This window comes from Fringilla coelebs (genome assembly GCF_963513975.1).
Source record: "Fringilla coelebs genome assembly, chromosome: 5".
NCBI lineage: Eukaryota > Metazoa > Chordata > Aves > Passeriformes > Fringillidae > Fringilla > Fringilla coelebs.
The window spans coordinates 28,098,813-28,121,818 of record NC_140033.1 but is presented as its reverse complement, the minus strand read 5'-3'; the positions used below and the strand labels follow the sequence as shown (position 1 = coordinate 28,121,818).

Below are 23,006 nucleotides of genomic sequence, written 5' to 3'. Positions count from 1 at the left end.
AAATTTTACTCTAATACCAATCAAGTGCATACAACCATTTTCACATTTTGAACAGAGATTTTGCTCCACATTGGTCATTTGATTAAAAGCCATTGTGCAGCACAACTACAAAGCTGAACACATTAGCGCTTTGACAGACGTAACACATCTGTTAAATGCCACAATTCTGAACACATAGAAGAGAAATGTTGTTATTAAAAGACAGGAACAATTGATACAAAGCTTTTACATAGGCAACTGTGCAATCTTAATCCTAAGTAGCTGCTCTTTCATTCAACAGAACTATAATGGGGGGGTATGGCCACTGGTGTGAGGCACAGTGCAAGACTGAGGGTTACTGAAAATTCCTGTGCTTCCATCAAAATAAAAATAAAGCAAAGTTATTTTTAATCAGAAATATAAACCAAGGGAGTGAAAGGTCCAGTCTGTTTTGGAATATGCTTTAATATTTTCTAGACAATGTGAGGCGTTGTTTCAGAAATTAATCCTGGTATTTTCCTCTTACTATATATTTAACTTTAATTTAAGCAGTTCCCCAGTCTTGCAATATAGAACCTTGATCAACCTGTAACCAATAAGCACAGTAAACAGGCAGCTATAAGACTCATTTCTGATATTATACTCTGTTGGCTTTTGAAGAATATGGTGTTTCTCACGCCTTCATGGAATTCAGAATAAGAGTTTTCTGTGATTATAGAGTGTTTTCTGTGAATAGTCTAATGTTCTCTTGTAGCAATATTAACATATATAATTAAATGGCTCTGAAGAGTCATTGGCTGAAAGAGTCCAAATCATTACAGTAAATAATTTTGTTTTTTAAAAATGGTATTAGAAACATAATAAACTCAAAGTTTGTTAGGGCATAGGAATTACTAATACATTAGCATAAATACAACAATTTGTTTTAATCCAGTATGTGCTGTGAATTCCTTAATAACCTGTACACAATCAACTCAAAGTTGTAGGAGAACAGAGAAGTCCAGAGTCAAGAACGCAGCCGACAGTCGCAGCAACAACTCACCTACCCAGTGCTGGCACTGCCAAGGGCTGCAGATTCACTTGGCCAGACTGTGAGCGCTCAGAACAATTACCCATGGTGGTCCTGAGCTGGGAGCCAACCCAACAGTGTTTTTCGCACTGATTGTAGTTAATACATTGTTTTGTGTTCAGGTACTTATTTCTTGTTTGTCCCTCCTGAATAACATGCAATTTTTATGTAGAAAAGTAAAATATTGTGTGCCCATGATTTATTTTAGATTAATGTAAGTTATGGTTTAATATGCACAAAGCCCCATTTTACAAAGAAAAAGACAAAAAATAGAATAAATATCAAGTACTTTCTATGTCACCCAATATCAAGTGGACAGTCTAGAATCAGTGGTGCTCCACAGTCAGCCTTGCTAAACACACATACATCTGTTCAGGAGGATTTAATTCAGAACATACAAAAGACCATTCAACATAGATTAATGGAAAGACCAGCTTAAACACCAAACAAACAAAACTTATCCTACCACTATGAATGTATTGGTACATTCAGTAAGTTATTAAATGTGAAGTGGATCTGTTAGGTGCTTAATTGTTGTTATTTATTATGCAGCACATGACATTGAATAGTCCTAGTGATAATGAACATAATCAAACTACTAGATAAATTGGAGGAAAAATATTAAAAAATCAACCAGTAAAGAAGTAGTTTTGAAACTCTGCACCAGTGTGAAAGTGCTATTTTATTATAAGTGTTTATATTTTCTATGAGTCATATGTTACATGAGTATTGAAAAATTAAATATATTTGAAAGGATCACACTGGGCAGTCCCTTTGCAAAGTATGTATTATCACCAGCACTAATTGACATCTTTATTAGAAACTGAAAAAGGAGCAAAAGATTAAGTAGCCATGGAGGTGAAGTTAGTTAACTAAATGCTACTGTAAAACAAGGAGTATCAGTGGGGACCAGTGTAACTCACCACCATAAATATCAGTGTCACTCAAATTAGCAGCTATAGTGTCATTCAATGAATCCACTGAAATAAACAGAATATCATGAAGGAAGCATAAAAAAGGGATAAATAAAAGTTCTGGGAATCAAAAGGTGATGACATGGCCACGGTGAGTTAATCAAGTGATTGATTAATTTGCTTCAATAGTTACAATAATCATAATAACTTCATATTCTTTCACTGGAAAAACATTTGAAAACTGTTATCTTTTATAGTGTATATATCAAATCTTAAACATTTTTCAAAACACAAAGCCTTATAAAGTGAAAATTATAGCTTTTAAAATCAATTATCTATCAAGAAAACTGGAGATTACTTTTCAAGTTTACACAGTAATGTAATTTCTTATTCAAAATTGAAATTACCACATTCCTTAGCACAACACTACCTAACTTCAGCATGTAGCTCGAGAACTCTGGATAAATACTGTAATTTGGTGATGCAATACCTACTTGAAAAGACTTTTACAGATATGGGTTGTTTCTGCTGTATAGTTTGCGTGTGATTAAATCTTGCATAGCAGATATAGTCCTCCCGGGTGTCTTCTGGTTGTACATTAGAAAAATAAAGATCTCCATTTAGACCTTGGGAAACTCTTTCACTTTGAGGCAGCCTTTGGAAAGCTAAGGGAAAGAAAGAACACATTTATGTCAAATATAATTGACACACTCTATTATTATGATCTGCAGACTCCACATTCATTCAATTACACTTGTTTGTGCCTTGGTACATGTACAGACATTTCTGAGCTTCCTGATGAGATCCCTTGTCTACCCATTCTTCCCCGGTGGGTTAATCTACAACTTACGTTAAGATCTCCAGCTGCTTTTGGCTTCGTGCTTTTGGGCTGTATGTCTGCTTGTTTCCTCTGTTCTACAGAAATGGAAATTCACTGAATTTTAACTTAGAGGGAAACTTCACCATCTGTGGTTTTGGTAAGCAATGATCTACTACGTAGAAAAACTGCAAAAAGTCAACTGCATGAAAAACAAACTCACCATTATCCATCCAAAATATGATAGGTGGTGGCAAGCCAACAGGAGGTCTGCAGTGCAGCACTAGTGAATCACCTTCGCGAACATGATTTGGTTCTAGTTTTTCTTTCGTCCACAAAGGCGATCCTACAGAAAGTGATTTTGACACACACACAAACTTTGGATTGGCAAAACCTCAAAAACTTAAAGGGAAAATGCACAAAGTACTCCAGGGAAATGAAAGAACTACATCCATCAGAATGTTAAGTCCTTTCATGTTTGCTAAAGCTTTTATTTTTGTTCTTTTTTATGTTTTCTTGGAAGAAAAGTACATCAATGATTTATTGAAAGTATGATCAACTGATTCAAATTATTTTGTCTATTCACTGAAGGTTTTATAGCAGTATCTTGCAAATTTTTAACTATACTGAAAAAAAAGGTAATGTGCTAAAATAGAAAAAGGGGTAGACATTCCTGAAGCTGTATTATACACACACTCTTTAATTAAGATGTGAGAACAGCACATATTAAGCTGAGAAGCTTGAAAACCGAACTGAGATAAAACTAAACTCATAAAAAACTGTAGAAAGAATCTACCATTAATCAAAAAATTTTTAGCTTCTTTTTAGTTCAAATCTATTATGTTTTAAAAGTATTACAAAAACTATGGAGTACAGACTTCATAAACAGAATAAAATTTGTGGTCCTCAATTATGCCATCAATGTCAATAAATTAAAGCCTTACAGATGTAAATATTTTATTCTAGCAGTAGTGTCATACATGCAACTCAGTTTTAGATATAATAAGGTTATCCAGATGAAAAAAATTAAATTAAATTTAAAATTAAATTTTAAAAAGTTTAAAAAGAATAAAATTAATTTTAAAGAAACCGTATTCAACAGAAATGGTAATACAGTATTATACCTGAATATTAGAAAATAGCCAATAACTTCTAGCATGATCATTTGGATGACTGAAGTTTTAAGACAGGAAAACAAAAAGGCAAGAAGTTCACAAGCAAATAGGAAAACCAAAGTGTTTCACACTTCATGAACATTAAGAGCTTTACTTACTAGAAGGCCTTATAACGATATTGTTGGAAATGGCTGCTCCTCGTTCATTCCTTGCTGTACACTGGTAAACTCCCTCATATGCTTCTGCTTTCCCACCATTCATAATATTTATGACAAGAGTCCCTGAATTTGGTTTCATTGTTACCTGGGCATCTTTATCTATATCAAAATGAGTTCCATTGCGTGTCCAGGAGAAGCTAAAACAATAAAAACAAAAAGAAAAGTTTATTCTTTGCTGCTTTTTGTAGATTGCATGAAGAAAAAGAAGAAAAAACAATTAACAAAAATACATATTATGTTTCCATTAGCAGATAAGTAAGACTAGTTCCCAAACTCAATTAACTAATAAAGCAATACAGAAATTTTACTATAAAAAACCTGGCAATATTTTAAGATAAAAGATTTGGCTGAACATATTAATAGGAGCTATTTCAAAGTCAATTCTTTTTTAAAAAAATACATTAAGAATTTCTGAGGTTAATCATACATGGAAAAGAACTGATTTTCTTTCTGCTAAAAATGATGCGGGAACATCTGCAAGAACTGATATTGCTAAAGCTGCATTAGCATTTCCATTATAAAACCTATTGTTGAAAGGGTTTATAAACCTGTCTTTAAAAACTTGCTCAGGGCTGAAATGTGTCATCTCAGGCCCCAGCAGGAGACCATTTCTTTTAATTGGTTTGGCGATTTTGAAATTATGCAAGTGAAAGATTGTGGTGAGTTTGAGTCCTTTTCACTATTCTAATGCAAACAGAACCCTCTAATGGAGATTATATAGTCTGAGAGCCTTTATTTGACCTAGCAAATTTATATTGATCCTACTCAGAACAAGAGATTTTTTGAAAAGTAGTCCTTAAAAATGAAGACTGAACTCATAAAAAATTGTAAAGAAGCAGAGATTCACAGTCTACAACTTAGACCATAAACACCACTTTCTTATGCTCTGTTTATGGTCAGAAGTATAGTCACAGAGAGCTTGACCAACACCTATGAAATGCTGAGTACTCACAGCTTCAAACACTGTGAACAGCAGCCTTTGTACTCATTACATTTCAGCTTCAGAATCTTATGCACAAACACTCTTTGTGCTGGTTAGAATGCTTCCTAAAGTATAAATGTAAATGGTACTGGAAAAGCTCAAATTCTAACTGACTCAAATTGTGCACTGACCCTCTGCAGCAGGACTGGACATGATATTTGCACCTTGTGTTGTGGGAGAGAAGAACTGGACCTGCAGCAGAGCTGCACCACAATGCAGTGTTTTTGGGAAGACTACCATGCATAGTGAACTAACAGTGAACCTCTGTCTTACAACTTTGCAGGTGAAGTTTCAGAATGTGGGGTTTCTGTTACCAATATTAAGGATGCAAGAAAGTGTAATGTAGATTCAAATGACAGGTGGAAAAAGTAGCACAAACCCCTGAATTTGAGATGAGTGACAGTCAGAGTCTTTTCTGCTCTAGTTACAGATAGATGCACATCCAGAAACCTTTATGCCTCTCACCCATTAGAAGTTATCACACTGATATCACAGTGTGATAACTGCAATATCAGTGGCTAAGAAAGTCCACCTTTGACTTCAGAGCTCTGGGGCAATTCAAATTCCAATATGCATTTGCAGGTTACCAAGAGTGATGGACCAAACAGGCTAACTATTGATACAAATTAAATAAATTTCATATCTGAAAAAAATAAGCAAGACTATGCACAAGCTTAGAAAACTCATTTGAAATTTCTTTAGTTAAAACCTGTCACTTCCTCTCTGTAGCACAGAAACAAAGCCATGTTTCATGGGGAAGATGAGGATGTGCAGCAGAGAGCCTTGGCAGATGGCTCAGGTATGACAGTCTCACAGGCAGCACTCTTTTCCTCTCAGGTAATTCCAATCAAATGCCTTCAAGAAAAACATCTGCAGAAGCAATACAGCTGTCCCAAAGTGGACAATAATCATCTGATCCTTTACATAAACACCCAGACTCTTAAAAATTACATTGGGCCAGCGAAATTAAAATGCTGGCAAACAAAGCAGCTCTGTGGAACTCCTGTCCTTAATAGAACACTGGAAAGGGTGAGAGCATCCCAGATAATCTCCATCTTCTCCATTCTTCTGCCCAGCGTGATAATGACCGTGATGCCAAGGCAACCAACAGGAGCAATGCAGAAATAAAACTGGTTATTCAGTTTTATTTCTGAATAAGCTCTAACAAGCTTCTAACAAGCTCTGTCTGTGTCTAAATGACACAGACAGACCTTGCTAGTAAGGTGTAGCATAACACTGCTAGAGTAGAGACAAGCACACTTTATGTTCACAGTCTCTGCAATCAGCAGCAGTTACTAACAGTGCCAGAATGTATCATGGCTACTGATGTTTCCAGTGCAGGTACTCAGTAACTTGAAAGGAGTAGCTGTCAAATATTTCAAGATGCTGAAAGATAATCTTAAAATGGACAATGAACAGGAATCTGATCCATTTCTGCCAAAACCAAAACTTAAGGTTATTAAATACACAAGGCTGCTGATCAATAAGACTAATACACACTACTCAAGATCAGCCTCATAAAATGGAATTATTTACAAAACATTACATGTGAATGCATTAGTGTTAGCCTGACTTTGTTCACTGTCCGTTCTTAAAGACTATGCCTGCACCTGGCACATTATCCAGCTCATAGTACAGCATGCCTCTTACTGTGTTCCATGGGCATTTACCTATCTGTAATAATCAAACATTATTTTACTGTTAAGAGTTTTGAGAAAAAAAAATTGCTACAATTGCTTGATGACTCTAAAAACATTTAAATGTCAAGTGTGATAAGAGTCAAAACTGTGCTGCCCTCTGGTAGCTGTGTAATTTACAGAAGTGCAGATGTGTGCATGCTCCTGCATGTGCAAGCACATTCATATATATAATTTTGATCTTGTTAGTTTACAAAAATTACAGTATGTTCTCCTAATTCTTCCATACTCTTAGGCCAATAAAAGGAAAAAAAAATAAAATGCTACTAACCTAGGAGGTGGCTTTCCTTTGGCTTCACACTGTATTACAATATTCTCTCGAGGGTCAACAATGTAATCTTTTGGAGATTGCTGAGTTATCGTAGGAGGTTGTGACACTTCATTATGAAATACAACAAAGAGAGATGATTTCAACAATATTTTCACAGTATCACCAAGACACTTTTATAAGCAGATAAAGAAGAACTGCAGTTAGGAACCAAATCAATGACAGAAGAGTGGGATTAAAGTATCCTTTGTATCAGGAGGCTGAAGCTCTCTACCCTTGTAAATCAGTGTAGCTATACTAACTTCCAACTGAGCTATCCTGATTTACAGCGGATGAAGATCTCATCCAAAATATTTAATGAAAATATCATTTCTATTCCTCAGATTTCAACAGATTTTTACAAAGCCAAAGGACACTCAAATTCTAAGTCCAACAAATCTGAAATCAAGAATTGCAAGACATAAACCTCCACAAAATGGTTTTGTACCACACAGAAGGAAAAAATATACATTGCTTTGTGCTTCTAAACATTTTGTATATTTTCAAATTCTCTGTGGATGAAACCTGTCCACACATTTATTTTGCTTAAGATATTGCATTAATCTATAAAGCATGCTTTTAAGAACTACTTTTCAGGAGTAAAAGTGTGTTATAAGCAAAAGACACTGTTAAAAATGACAAAAATAGTATCTAGGATCCAAATAAAGTAAACATGCAGGAAAAGTAAAGCACCTCTTAAGAAATCCATTAGAAATATATCTCTGGAACTGTCCCAGGAGAAGCAATCATTTAACATTTTTCATTTTTCAATTACTATAAAACAAGTAGCACAGAACAAAATTGATTCACCTGACAAAGCAGCTGGTGTCTACCAATGGTAATTTATTACCTATTACCACTATCTATGCCCATTTTTTACATTAAAAAACCTGTTTGTGATATTAAGATAGTGAGAAATGTATCATCATTAACATTATTCATATGTTTATAGTTTAGTGTCACCTAAATAAACTTCTTTAATAACATGCCCATGAACATCTCTGTCCAAGTGCTGTAAATCACCTGTCCAGAAATACCCTTTGCTTGTGCTTTGAGGTGATTTCTAGCCACTGGAACAAAATATTTCAGTCATTAGATCTAGTTTGGTTCTCATGCCTCACTCTAGACAGTTCAAATTCTACAACTGGGATTTTAATTAAGTCTTCCTTAAGGATACCATTACACATTAAGTACTTCTTTGCCCAGACAGAGGTAGCTGTCTGTAAAACCCTAGCTACAAGAAACAGCGATGAAAAGAAATCAAATCATTGAATCATAACAAAACACAGCAGCTAAGCAGAACAGAACAGACCACAGAAAACTGGGTTCTGCTCCTCACTGCACAGGGGAGAATCCTTGAAAGAGGAAGGCAACATTCTTTCATGATGCCTTTGTGTGTATTTCTTTAGGAGTACTTGAAGGCAGTCCTTTTCCCTCTCAGAGGCATTTCTCAGGGTCAGTATATATCAGATGGCAAATTTACTCTGAAAAAGGATATGACACCGCTGGCCTACAGGATATTCCATCTGATGCACATCAAAGACCTGAAATCTCTACTCCTGTGTTATGGAATGCACTAAAAAATTATTAAATTAACCAAAAAACTAAAGCTAAGTTAGAAACCATAAAATATGTAGTCTACTTAAATAGCTACATCCACTGTGGATATAAAAAAATATGCCCACATCAAATATGTAAAATAGTACAAAAGTACATATATTCCAATAAATTTTTCATCAAATCTATTTACTCCTGAAAGTAGTAATAAAATGTGGCACATGCTGATATTGAGTGAGGATTTTAATGTTCAAATAGCACCATCAAAAATCACACAATTAATTGATTCAGAATATCAGAATGTTGTTTTATGAACGTTAGTATTTTCTGAACACTGCATGCACAAAACATCTAGATACAGCAAACCAAATTATCAGCAAGATGTCAGAATCACACATTTTTGGACTGCAAATTTAATTTGCAGCACAATCTGTATTAATTTTCAGCAGCACGCAGCCTATTTTTAGTGAAGAGTAACTTACATTCTTCTAGAAGTTTTGCTTTTATTCCCACATCAGAATCAGCAGTTGAATGGACAAATGGAGATTAAAGAGAAATATTTGTTAGTGAAGAGAAAATTAGCAATTTTGAGAGGGAAGATAAGTATCTCTGAAAAGTACATTGGTCACCATTAAAAAGAAAACATTTAAAACATTCAGTACTGCAACCCATGCAGCGATACCTGAAATTCCAACCACGTTTCCATTGTGTCAGATATTACTACATTTATCTTAAAGCTCTCAGCATGAGAAACTTCCCTGAAGTGTTGACTTTTTAATGGCAACCATGCCATGTGATTTTGGACTTGCAAGGACATAAAACACAAATACTGAGATGACAGCAGCAAATCAGAATTAATGGAGTGTACTACGCTCATGCTGCCGTCAAAATCAATCCACCCATATGATCACATGGAAGAACAAAGAGAATGCTTCAGGCTAAAATTACTCTTGTAAAGACAAAAGCACCTAATCCTACTCAACAGACTTGCAACCCTTTCTGGTTTGAAAAATAACTAAATAAAAAAAAAAAAAATTCATCTTAGCTAACTGGAATTATTGCTTAATTCCAAAGTTTTGCATAAACACCTCTCTTTATCAATAGGCCAATTGTCCCTGACTCCCCTACATTTTCAGTCATTCCTGGCCTGCTTTGAGGAGACACCGACTAGGAACTAGTGAACTTGCTATGAATAGAAATTTCTAACCTGGATAAAACCTAAATATTCAATGAACCAGGTAGGTTCTCACCACCAGGTCTCTATGGTGGATATTCAGGGAAGACCCACAAAACATCTACACCCTTCCCTTGTAGTGCTCTCCCAAAGACCATTCTCATCATTATTTCTGAAAGTGATACCATCATTCTAGATTTGATTTCTGGCTAAAAAATCAAGTATGTGACTTTATCAGACCTCACAAAGTTATTAAGCATGAAGCAGAAGGGAATTAAATTCTCAGTACAGAATTTAAATTATACATCCAAAAAGGCTATTAATCTTTGTCTATTGATGCATTTCTGGTAAATTTAACCCAAAATCTTACTTTTAAGATAAAAAATTTTAAAGAGGTGCAGAATCTATATTAGTTGCTAAACTACAAGATAGGTTTAAAAGACTATATATAGCCTGCAAAGATGTTTAAGGAGAAAAATTGAGTTTTGAAAGTAACATGTTCGTTTATTCATCAAACTTTCAAAGCCTTCCTTAACCCATGGCTTATTCTTCTAAAAGCATTTACAATACAACAAGTTGAATGTGATTCAGATATATTGATTTTGTTACAGAAATACAGGTCATTGGTTTGATAGGCTTGTAAAATGCATGGGAAAAAAAAAAACCACCAAAGCACTTGCAATGTATGTCAATGATTATTAAAGAAAAACATGCATTTCTGGACAGAGGAAGGTATCAAAACCACAGCAGTAAAGAAAACCATGCAGATTAGAATCACAGGCAAATTTACTGATGCATTAATCCATCAATTAAATACTAGCTCTAATGTTCTCTTCGCTGGAAATTAGTTTAACAAATGAATCGTCACTGAGAGGTGCAACATGGGTCACTGAATTCTGAAAATGTGATCATGTTCATCTTAGAAAGAAAACAGCAACCTAAAATATTTAATTTAATAAAATTAGCTATTGAGAATGTAAAACACAGAAGCTTCCATTGCCTCCTTTTCAGCATGGAGTGCTACCTTCAAGGTTCCCCACTAACAGAGTCTTATATTAGACAAGAACTTCAGATCGTGGGACTTCCCCTCCTCCAGGCGTTTCTTCATGTGTTAATGCTGGAATTCCCTGCCCAGCACATTTCTAACATGTTTTTAAGTAAAAGTTCCTAAGTGCTTTCAGTTACTACTCAAGAAATCCAAGAGCCTTACTTACCCTTTTGCATCAAAAAAATAAGATGCTTCGAGTGTCTGAATTTTAGGTATTTGAATTTTTTACTAGCTCTCATACCACCTCTTGGGAACCTCTTCTCTGAAGGTAAGGGTGACTGTTTACAGCCACTAGGAATTGTCCTGGGATTTTTAGAAAAATATCAATGTGATCTTAATTTCACAAATAATTAGCATTTAGCAGGGCTTTTCTGGCCTTCTTCAGTTTGATCAAACAAAGGCACACTGAAGTGTAAGCAGGATTCTCCAAGAATCCCGTGTTACACCTCCTCAACTGAACAAGGTAACTCATTTTATATACACAGGTTTTGAAAATCTTCAGTGAGTCAGTGTAAATATTCTAATGTCCTGATTGAAGTGACTAAACACACTCTATTTTAGCTCCATGTTGGAGTTATCTTCAGCTCCCTACAGAAAACATTTAATTATTCTTCCATTATTCTGCACTTATTTGTCAGGTTAATACTTACAGTCAAGAGGTACATCCAGTGCAGAAATAATTTGGCACAGAAAGAGGACCAGGGAAGTTTTGCTTGTAGGTATGCTCATCTTCTTCATCATGATTTTAAGCTGTACTGAGTAAATCAGCCTTGAAGAATGAAGTTCAACTTCGTAAGACTAGATAGCTTGCAGTAGTTGTGTAAGAATAGACAAGAAACCTGATAAATAAAAAACAAAAGAATGATATGCAGATATAATGGAGAGTTAAATGATCACATGCGTCTTAATAATATTATGAAATACAAGCAGTCTAAATACTATATCTAAAGATAAGAGTTACAACATGTATTCTACTGAAATCCAAGAAATTCACAAGTTCTTAGATCATCTAGATCATACCACTTTCCTAAAGAAGCTAATGAAGAACTTCTACAACCTTATTGAACAGAAATACAAATGCCTCTCCTAAGAAGGATAAAGCATCAGTCAGTCCATCTAGTTTAAAAAAAAGAGTATATGCTAAAGATAAGAGTCCTCTGAAGTAGGTTTAGAGGATTAAAGCTCTAGCCCACCTAGTCTCTCCTTCAAGCACCCGGCACCATTCTTGGAAAGAGGCATTTTAGGCATCTACTCCAATGAAAACATGTCAAGCCATGAATTTGCTAAGTAAACTGCAGAATCTTTCTGCAGCTTTGAGTTAGGTATCCCAGCTCCCCACTTTGGAACTCTTTCTAATAAGACAGCTGTAGACTGAATGCAACTTCATGAAGGTGCGAAGGGGCTGTCCTGAGTACTGTACCTAGGCTCCTATTTCTGGATATCTGATTCCTCTCAAAATAGGTAACATCAAAATGCTTTGTCATTTCTAGCCTGAAACCAAAATATAATTAACTGTCAGCATATTCTCAAACACTCTTCTCCTCCTTTCATATGTGGCGAACTGTCGGAAATGAAACTTAAGTTCTTTGAAATGTGCTAGATTTCCCCCCTCAGCCAAGCGTGAGAGATCACATTAGCCATGCAGAATGATTCTGGCTCCCTTCTTATTTCCTGCATTCAGGACCAAGCTCTAGCTGAGAAGAATGTTGGAGGAGTGAAAACCAGCTGCCTGCAAGCCCCATCAGCATCACCAGTGACCCACAAAGAGCTGTGCAGCCCTAGAAGTCCAAACAGTGCTTGCACAATGCCTTCTCAGTAAATGAACATCCACTGAGAAAGTACTTCCCAGATGGATCAGAAAGTTCACAGTGAGCAGCATTAATTCACCTGGAAGAGAACACTTGCTCAGCTCTGGCTACAGATATGAAACACAAAGCTATCCAATCCACAAGGAGTTAAAGCTGCAAAGAAGCAGCTGATTTACAAATGTTAAATTAAGAGTTGTTTGTACTTCTTGAAGTTACTTAAGCCAGTCTATGGTAAGAATTTCCCTCAATTTTCACATTACAGAATAAATTATGCTTCTTAATTGCTGCTGTAAATTATCTTTCTCTTTACACAGTCCTCAGAGCGAAACTGGAATTAGAAACTACAACTGAGGTGTGGAGCTATACTTCTCATCCTAACCTAGGAGATCAAACTCTCTGATTCCTACTGTCACTATCTGCAAAACAGAATTTTCTTTCAAAATAAGAATATTGCAGTTGGTTAAAGTTCTAGACATGTACTACTTGGAGTTGTTGGGAACTGCTGACTGGGGCATCATGGGACAGGGCAAGTTGCTTATTGACATTCCAGACTATCTCTAGGACTGCTCACTGTAGTGTAACAACTAATTATTAATCAGGGCATATTAGAAAAATTATAAAACACATGAGAAGAGAGGACACCATAGTTCTGGCCTTTGCATAATTATATGAACTGGAACTGCACAAGCAGTCAAGGTGTCATGCCAATCTAAAAATACTGAGAAAGGGATTCAGACATGAAGCAGAAAAGCATGAAAAATACTCGAACTTTCCTAGAAAAACAAATTGAACTTTGCTACATTTTAAGTAAGTACCCTAAATTGCCGGGGGTTGAGCTGGGAAAGGTGAGAAGGGTCTTCCCCATCCTATTTTGGCACATACAGTTTACTACAGTCCTGCTGCAGTGAGCAAGGGGAAGGAGTAGAGCTTCTGTCAAGAGTGCCTGAGAACACTCCAGCATGTTTCCTGCAATGAAGTGCTCTCCAGAAAAGCTGATTTTATTCTAGCAACCACAGCTGTCTGCTCTTCTCAGTTAAACTAGGTTCTCACCCACTGTTCTCCTGATTAATATGTTGTCTCCTCATCACAATTATCAAGGTGCCCTCTCTGTGCCATGACCTGGGAATTACAGGATACTCTTTGAAGTATTGCACAAGTGAACCTTGACTTCTATTGTTTCTTCTCCATGCAACGTTTCAGTTTGCCTTCCGAAACCCTGAAAACCTGATTATCCACTTTATTGTCTTGTTCTTTCGACATGTAAAATGAGTATTGCAGTGATTTGAGAGTATTGTAAAATCAAATTGCATTTGCTTTGAACAAGTACAAATGAATACACAAGCACTGGTGAATCAGGCAGGGGCAATTAAAATGATTGGGAAAGTAATACTCTTGAGAAATAGTCTCATATTGTCTACCTCTGCTACTGCGAAGTTCCAGCTGGATACCAATTGCATCTACTGCTGGGATGTTTGGATATAATATTGGAATTCAACCTCAGAGAGCCAATGTGCCCAAAAGGCTTGTGACAGAATATTACTGAAAATGATTTTTGGTTTGTCAGCACAACTGGTTGCTCTTGCTGAATATATTCAAGATTAAATCTGGCATAATTTAGTATGAATACAACAGCTGCTATGTAGAACTAAACATTGCTTTGACATAACATTATCTGCTACAAAATAAGGACAGGCCTCTAAGCACAGATCAATGTAAAGGCTTCAATTGCAAAACTTGAAATATTTATACAGCAGATTGCCTTTTCCTCCAGATAATTCATTTACAATCTCTTGTAACTGAGAGATTTTTTCCTACCCTTTTCATAGGGAAACACATATATTGTGACAGTTCAGTCAGGAGTTTGCTTACCAATTTGTACAAAATATGATTTTCTATACCTGCATACCTCCTATGTACCTAACAAAATGTCACTTGTAATGTCTTCTGTGCTTCTCGATGAGATGGTGATTGTGACTAACAACATGGACTAAGGGTTGAAGCTACAGGAGAGCAAACAGGAGACCAGTTAAATAAAAATGCATATGCAAAGTGCAATAGTATTTCATCACAAAGTGTAATTTCAGAAGGCAAGGGTTTTATGTACATATTACAAAAGAACCAGGATCAAGTGAGAAACATTGACCTTCTTTCACTTAGAAAAAAAAAAAAAAAAACAAACAAAGAATTACTTTTTAAAAATGACCCACAAAAAGCCACAATTAGAAGAATGAAGGCACCTGAGGAGACCCTGAGGTAGACTACATGGCAGAAGATCAAGACACAGTTGGTTCCCAATTCACTGAGACTGTTTGGCTATAAACAGCAAAACCAGATACTTCTGACTGAAGTAACTAGGAAAAACAACATGTATATGGAAGGGAAAATTTGGAAGGCAGAATTCAAGATTCCTTTTGTAAATCAAAAGGGATAAGGATCTCCTCAATTTTAACAGTTCAAGAGCAAATGAATCACATAATTGTTAAGATTGGAAAAGACCTTTAAGATCATCAAGCCTAACCATCAGCCCAGCACTGCCAAGTCCAACATTTCACTATGTTTCTAAGTACCACAGCTACATGTGTTTAATTACCTCCAGGGATGAGAGCTCAACCACCTCCCTGAGAAGCCTGTTCCAGGGCTTCATAATTGTTTCAGTAAAGAAATTTTTCCTAATATTTAATCCAAACCTTCTCTGGAGCAATTTGAGACTGTTCCCTCTTGTCCTTTTATCTTGCTAATTGGGAGAAGACACTGGTACATCATGGGTTACATCCTTCTCCTCTACTGAAGGAGTATACATCCTACCTACTCACTCTGACACTCCCTGAATTGTGTCCAGGCACCACAGAATTACAATTGGGTCAGGTCAGTATTTTCCAAAGAGAGTGTTAACAACTGAACAGTATCCATGACTGTAGAGCAAACACCCACACACCCACGCAAGCAAACACAGAGGGTATTTTACTACACTATACCACTACTGAGGGATGCTGATTTCTGATTGGAATATTAATACAGACTACTGAGGGATGCTGATTTCTGATTGGAATATTAATACAGACAGACACACTATCAATTGACACCTCAAAGCTGAGTCAATAGAGGCTCCAAATGACAGAGAGGACACATTTTTCCTCTGGCTTCTTCAACAGAATCATACAACATGTTTAATTTCCTTGTAAGTACTGCTGCAATATTTCTTTTTTTGGATGCAATAGTGTAAGGAAGTGTGTTTACTGAAATTAAACCTAGTCCAAAATTAGACAGCATTTTCTAAATGTAATATTGTTTCACAGAGATTTGATGCATCACTGATTATGCATTTCTACTCAATTACATTATTTTTAAGACAAAAAGGTCTTTAGAAATATGAATGGAAACCAAGGTCAGTTGCAAGAAATGTGAAAGGGTTATTAAATTGCAAGACAGAGAAACAGGAATATTTCATACACATTAGGAAAAAAAGCATTATCTTCTCTATAAACAGGATTGAATTAATGCAGTACAAGTTAGACACTGGAGATTAGAGAAAAATTATTACTTAGCAAAACACTTCCTCTGCTTCATTTGTCTAATGGCTCTTTTTTTTCTCACAGTGAAAGACAGATAAATTAGAATAAAGGAAAAATAAACAGTTTTCAAGAAAGTTTGTTTCATAGCAGTCTAATATCCACAGAAACATGAAAAGCAATTTCAAATAGCAAAAATGTATTTAAGGATTTGTACATTAAAAACAAGTGTTGAAGATCATAATCAAAAAGCACAAAATGCTTGCTTTTGAGGACAACAGCAATACCCTTATCACTTAATGGAAGGTCTTTACAGGACTTACATGGTTTACACAACTATGCTAACTATGCAAGTATTAATAAGAAAATTAAAAATATTTTTGAACTAATGGTTTCAAATTTCACCCTTTTTTTTTAGGTTATCTAGCATTTGCAATAATAGGCCACATAAAAAATGCTAATTAGAAACAACTTTTTAATTAAAATCTTTCAAATAGAAACAGATAACAATGCACTTAGTGTTACCCTATCTAAGTGGCACAGACACAGCACGACTAGAAACAATAATGCAACATAACAAGAATAATTCTAACTGTTTTTATGGAGGTACTATGACATAACAGACTAAACACCTAGCTACATGCTGACAGACCCAAGTAGCATTCAAAATTCTGCACTTGAATAATCTTGTAGTCAATTCAGTCCCCACTGTTTTGCTTTCCCCATCCATCTCTTAACTCTTAGGTTAAGTTATGATGTATTTCTAGATAGCTGGTCTTAATCTACTTACCACAGGACCCATACCTTTAGAGTGTCTGAAGAATAGAGGTGTCAATAAAAAGAAATAATTTTTAAAACTTTTTAAAAGCACACCACATTAGAATTATTTCTCATCATTTAAGACCCTGGAAAACACCATACTGCTTCCCTCCAAGTTTTTAATTTGTCCCAATCTACTGTAAATCTATCCCTTAAAGTCATCAGGAAATACTAAATCATCTTCTGTGATCTCCTGTTTATGAAGGTTAAGCCCATTGCTTAGGATTTGGCTACACTGTAAATGTTCTAGGGACATCCATTTAAAGAGAACTGGATGAAAAATAAACTATGCAGACAGAACTCCTCAATTCAACAAGACTTCTTCAAGACTAATTCAGATGCTTCAGGTACTTATTAGGGTTAGATGTTTATATGCACTTAGCCATTTTCAAGCTATTTTGACAAAGGCAGATGGCCTTGTGCGCCACACTCCAAATGTTCTCAGCAGTTCTATATACAGCAAAAAATCATCAGCCTGGTTACACTCCTGAGCTGCCACTACACCCAGCATTACTGGTTTTTGGCTCTGAGAATGCACTTAAGCATTCGTAGAGGTCTCCTTCCTTTCCACAATCCAGATGCAATTTACAGTCTCTCTACCGTCACTCTCTATTTTCAACTACGGGAAAGCCACTTAGTCCAAGAAACCACTGACAATCCTATATTAAGACCTGCCACCTGGTTTGTTATTCATCAAAGTCTGGTCTGTTTTGTTACATAGTTCAATTCTTGTTTTTATTAATTGGTTTCACATGGCAGTAAGTCAAATGCTTTTCAGTCTTTTACATTGACACCATCATCTTACCAAACTTGTAATTTTACCAGATATTAAAAGATTAAAATCAAGTTCTTGGCAATCATTTGTTTTACAAGCTCTACTTTCCATAAAACTCTGAGCAGAATCAATTTTACTCAAGCCCTTTAATTCCCTATCAGCTGAGTCCCCAATCAGCTCTTTCCATATGTTCACTGTGATTTATATCAGGCTATACTTACCCCGCTCAATCTGCTTGTCTATTCTGAATCTGGGCAGAACACCAGCTATCTTCCAACCTTAAGGAACATTATTAAAAATGAAAACCTGTGAACCAGGTATCTTCCCCACTGGCTCCTCTGGAGCTCACAGGTAGGCCCATGACACCTAGACTTGCTGAGTGACATAAAACTATGTATCTTCAACACATATTATTCAATATCCACTAATGGTTACTATGACTAAAGAGGCTTTCCATCCTAATATGATGCATCACCATTTTTCTTCCAATTAATCGAATTACTTGAAATAATATAACAACATCAGAAAACAATGCTTCTGTTTCTAAGACTTGGTACTATAAAAAAACTCCAAATATTTGCCTGCTTGTCTCCACCTTGGAAATTACCAACACATCTGCCATGAGCCTAAAATTTCATGGCTGCTAACTGGATCTCTTTGGTAGATCACTATGAACACTGGAATGCTAAAAAAGCAGAGCAAAGCTAAAAAGGCAGAGATATGGGTCCTTAAAAATTCCACTCTTATTTCAACTGTCTGCTCAAGAAATACAATCCATGAGCACCAAAACTGCAGGGAAAAAAAAACCCAAACAACAAAGCACAAAGGTCAAATATCTAATTAAGGGCTGCAGGTAAGCCTGTAAATTCAGTCATGTGTCACAGACTTGAATCCTTAAAGCAGCCACTTAAGAGTTGATTTTTAAAACACTAGAGCAAGGCTAATCTGTGCTTTTACAGTTGTCTTACATATTCCCTGAAGGCCTATATTGGATTTGGCCCTTTTGAGGATTTAAACAGAGCAGTACTTACTTTTTAGATCCTGCTCAGCTTAAATTATAAACTGCTTTGGCTGGGGTGACTGTAGACATGGCCAAGCAAAGCTCTGGATAGACCTCAAATAGGTAGGTAAGCCTAGTAAGCCAGGCAAGTTTAGATGTCTCCAGAATCAAATCAGCATCTGAACAGCACTTTTGTATTGCAAATTTAAGCAGATGTCTCAGTCTTGCTTGGGTCCTATCTGGTGTCCTAACTACTTGACTGGATTCAGATTCTTTTACCTTTTTAATCCTCTCACATAAAAATGATGGAATAGAACATAAAACTAATGGTATAGTGACATCTATTTCAGCAGTCCTTTAGAGTCATTACAGCCTGAACAAATACACATCATCTCTTATGCATGTATACATACTTTACTGTCTTTCAAAGACTTGGTTGAGATGTTTGAGTTGAGTATAACTTTGCAAATCTCCAGAAGACCATGAGTTTACAAAGGAGGGAGTGAAAATGTAACTTGCATCAATTTAGAGAGCTTAGTTTGGCTTGAAGCAAAAATCACTAAATAAGGGGATCAAGGAGAGGAAAGAATTCTGCTTGATCATTAAAATTCTCAGTAAGTTAGAAAGAATTCAGAATAAGTGAGAAAAAATAAACTAAGAAAACACATTTTTACAGCTCATGGATGGTAAAAACAGGTACCTAGATGATGGTTTCATTAGGATAGTTCTTCACGCTTTGACACTTTTAGAGCATGCAAATGATCTCGTCGCTCTTTAAGTACAAACAATTCAGCACAAACTTCAACAAGGAAAACATTTTCAAGTAGCCCATCTCTTTCCCTCTGAAAGGTTTTGCAATAGAATAATACAGTGCTTATAAGAAAAAATATCAATGTATCAATGCTTTGACAGCCATATCATAGTGAAGTGGTGAGTGGAGCCATACCCTGAGTGAAGACTTCTGTGTGTTCACAGGATGAGGGAAGAGACAAGAATCTTGACTCCATATTTCAGAAGGCTGAATTATTATTTTATTATATATATTATATTAAAAGAAAATTATATATTAAAACTATACTAAAAGAATAGAAGAAAGGATTTCATCAGAAGGCTTGAATAGAATAGAAAGGAATGGAATGATGATAAAATCTTGTGACTGACCAGAGAGTCCGAGACAGCTGGACTGTGATTGGCCAATAATTAAAAACAACCACATGAGACCAAGCAAAGATCCACCTGTTGCATTCCATGGCAGCAGATAATCATTGTTTACATTTCTTTTCTGAGGCCTCTTGGCTTCTCAAGAGAAAAATCCTAGCAAAAGGATTTTTCATAAAATATATCTATGACAGACCCCCCGTTCAGTTCCTTGTAAATATGCAAAAAGGATGCTCAGCTGAAATACTCCCTGAAATATTAATTTCTTTACCTGGGAGATGTGATGACATGGACTTTTTTTTCTATTTTCCTAATTTTTTTCTATCCATCAGAATTCAGTGCAGGGGCTTCAGAGAGCTGCCTAAGGAGAAGGTAATACACTTTGAATTACACTGGTTAATTATCTTCTTTGCATCCCTACAGCTAACCCCAAAAGCACTGACTGTCCAGAAGTATTCCTGCAATCCTGGAGATACTCTTGAGAAAACCATACTGCACAAAAGAGCAGGATCTGATTCACAGACAGGGCAACTCCTCCCTTGGGGAAATAGAGCAGAAACCACTAATATTAGCATGAAATGATGGAATAGTTATGCTAAAGAGGAGGTCACTCAGAATAGGGACATTGCCAGAAAAGGACGACTAAAGCATTCTGTCAGATATAAAACCCTAACAAGTACATGAACAAAGGAGGGTAAACAGCACAGAGGGAACAAACTGTACCAACTCCAGTTAGCTGCCCTGGGTAGATTTTTTGGTGATGGGCATTGGGAACTAGCCACCTATGTGCAACACCCATTTAACAGGTAAAGTTTAATTTAATTAAACTTTTACCTGTTAAAATTTAATTAAAAGTTTGTCATTTAATTTAAATTATTCTGTTAAAGTAGTTACAATTACACCTGTTACCTGCCCACCATTAAAAACTGAAATGAACAGAGAACTGTGATACAAACACTTCAACACTATAGAAATATTCTCAGCTTTCTCTTTAAAAGTGAGAGTTGATAATCTTTACAATTATTATAGCTGTGCAAATCAAGTCTGTTCCTGCTTTATACAGCACTAATTCATGCTGCCACTGCTCCCAACAGAAATACGTGAGACCTAAGTAAATGAGCCAACTTAAAATTTGTTTGCAGATATCACCAGTGTTGTAGTACACTTCATAACCAGGTTGCTACGCTCAGGAATGCTGCAGGGGTGCAGGGGTGAATTGTGCCCTAACAATGGTTAGAAAGAATTTCAAGATTTTCTGAAAGGGATTTCTGAAGTGATTTTTACCACGTCTTTAAATGAGCGACTCTCATTTCTCCTCACTCTCAAATAATTCATAATAACTCAGAAAGATCTGATTAACATCATCACCATAAGAAAACTTGCCTGCTGCAGCTGACACCTCAATTCTATAGATAAAATAAAGCAGGGAAGATTGGAATTCCAGTTGGTTTTTTTTTCTCCGCTGCCTTTGTTTTTCTTTTTTTTTTCTTGACCCTCCACCCAGCCCTAGTGAGGCCACATCTGGAGTGCTGTGTCCAGTTTGGGGCTCCTCAGGACAAGAAAGACATGGGATCTCCAGAGCAGGTCCCACAGAGGGAGACAAAGATGGTTAAAGGGCTAGAGCATCTCTCTTATGTGTCAAGGCTGAGGGAGCTGGGCCTGTTCAGCCTCGAGAAGGGACAACTGAGAGGGGACTTCATCAATGTCTGGAACTGGAAGTTCAAGGAGCAGATCATCTTGAGTTCCATCATGTGTCACATGCAGGACAACCAGGGGGTCAGGTCAGCCAACAGGGATTTCAGAAAAGCAGGTCCTGCTTGAGCAACCTGAACTCCTTCTATGACAAGGTGACCCACTAAGTGGATGACAGAAAGGCTGTGAATGTTGTCTACTAGACTTCAGTAAAGTCTTTGATACTGATTCCCACAGCATTATCCTGGAGAAACTGGCTTCCCAGGACTTGGATGGGCATACTCTTTGGTTTGTAAAAGCCTGGCTGGATGGCTGGGTTCAGAGAGTGGTGGTGAATGGCAGTGAGCCGACAGGCCATCACCAGCGGTGCTCCCCAGGGCTCAGTACTGGGGCTCATCCTGTTCAGAACCTTCATCAATGATCTGGACAAAGGGATCAAGCGCACCCCCGGTGAGTTTGCAGGCAACACCAGGCTGGGTGGGAGTGTTGATCTGCTGGAAGGAAGGAATGAAGGCTGGCTCTGCAGAGGGATCTGGACAGGCTGGATCCACGGGCCGAGGCCAATCGCTTGAGGTTCAACCAGGCCAAGTGCCAGGTCCTGCACTTGGGTCACAAGAATCCCAGGCAGTGCTACAGGCTGGGGGCAGATGGCTGGAAAGTGGCCCAGTGGAAAAGGATCTGGGAGTTTTGGCCAGCAGCCATTTGAACATGAGCCCATGTGTGCCCAGGTGCCCGAGAAGGCCAATGGCACCCGGCCTGTACCAGCCATGGTGCGGCCAGCAGCACCAGGGCAGCGATTGTCCCCCTGTACTCGGCACTGGTGAAGCTGTACCTTGAATTCCATGTTCAGTTTTGGGCTCCTCACTACAAGCAAGACATTGAGGGGCTGGAGCGTATCCAGAGAAGGGCAGGGAGGCTGGTGAAGGGTCTGGAACACAGATCTGATGAGGAGGAGCTGAGGGAGCTGTTTAACCTGGAGAAAACCGGGCTCAGGTGGGACCTTATGAAAGGAGGTTGTAACAAGGTGAAGGTTGGCCTCCTCGCCCAAGTAACATGACATAGGACAAGAGGAAATTGCCTCAAGTTGTGCCAGGGAAGGTTTAGATTGGCTATTAGAAAAAAATTCTTCACTGCAAGGGCAGCCAAGCACTGGAACAGACTGCCTGGAGAAGTGGTTTAGTCACCATGCCTGCAGGTATTTAGAAGACGTGGCACTTTGGGACATAGTTTAATGGCAGACTTGACAGTGCTGCATTAATGGCTGGATGTGATGATCACAGAGGTCTTTTCCAACCTAATTCATTCTGTGATTCTATTCTGTAAAAATGAACATTGTCAGTTCACAGCAGGGTAAGTATCTTGGATCAA

General features: G+C 37.0%; 1 protein-coding gene across 8 annotated transcripts in view; it reads right to left on the bottom strand.

Annotated features, from left to right (window-relative positions):
• NRCAM (neuronal cell adhesion molecule) overlaps positions 1-11,595 on the bottom strand; it is a gene marked incomplete at its 3' end in the record, with an annotated part of 66,258 nt that extends 54,663 nt beyond the window's left edge. For 5 of the 8 annotated variants that reach the window (XM_084206269.1, XM_084206268.1, XM_084206270.1 and 2 more), the window contains exons 1-6: positions 11,528-11,595; positions 7,063-7,168; positions 4,053-4,249; positions 3,003-3,125; positions 2,457-2,627; positions 1,972-2,028 (exon numbers count right to left, since the gene is read on the bottom strand). In XM_084206269.1, coding sequence (XP_084062395.1) covers positions 1,972-2,028; positions 2,457-2,627; positions 3,003-3,125; positions 4,053-4,191 — 490 coding nt within the window. In that variant the 5' untranslated portion in view covers positions 4,192-4,249; positions 7,063-7,168; positions 11,528-11,595. Of the gene's footprint in view, positions 1-1,971; positions 2,029-2,456; positions 2,628-3,002; positions 3,126-4,052; positions 4,250-7,062; positions 7,169-11,527 lie in introns of those variants that run through there. The other 3 variants (XM_084206271.1, XM_084206272.1, XM_084206267.1) reach the window with 3 other exon arrangements.
• Positions 11,596-23,006: the final 11,411 nt, after the last annotated feature.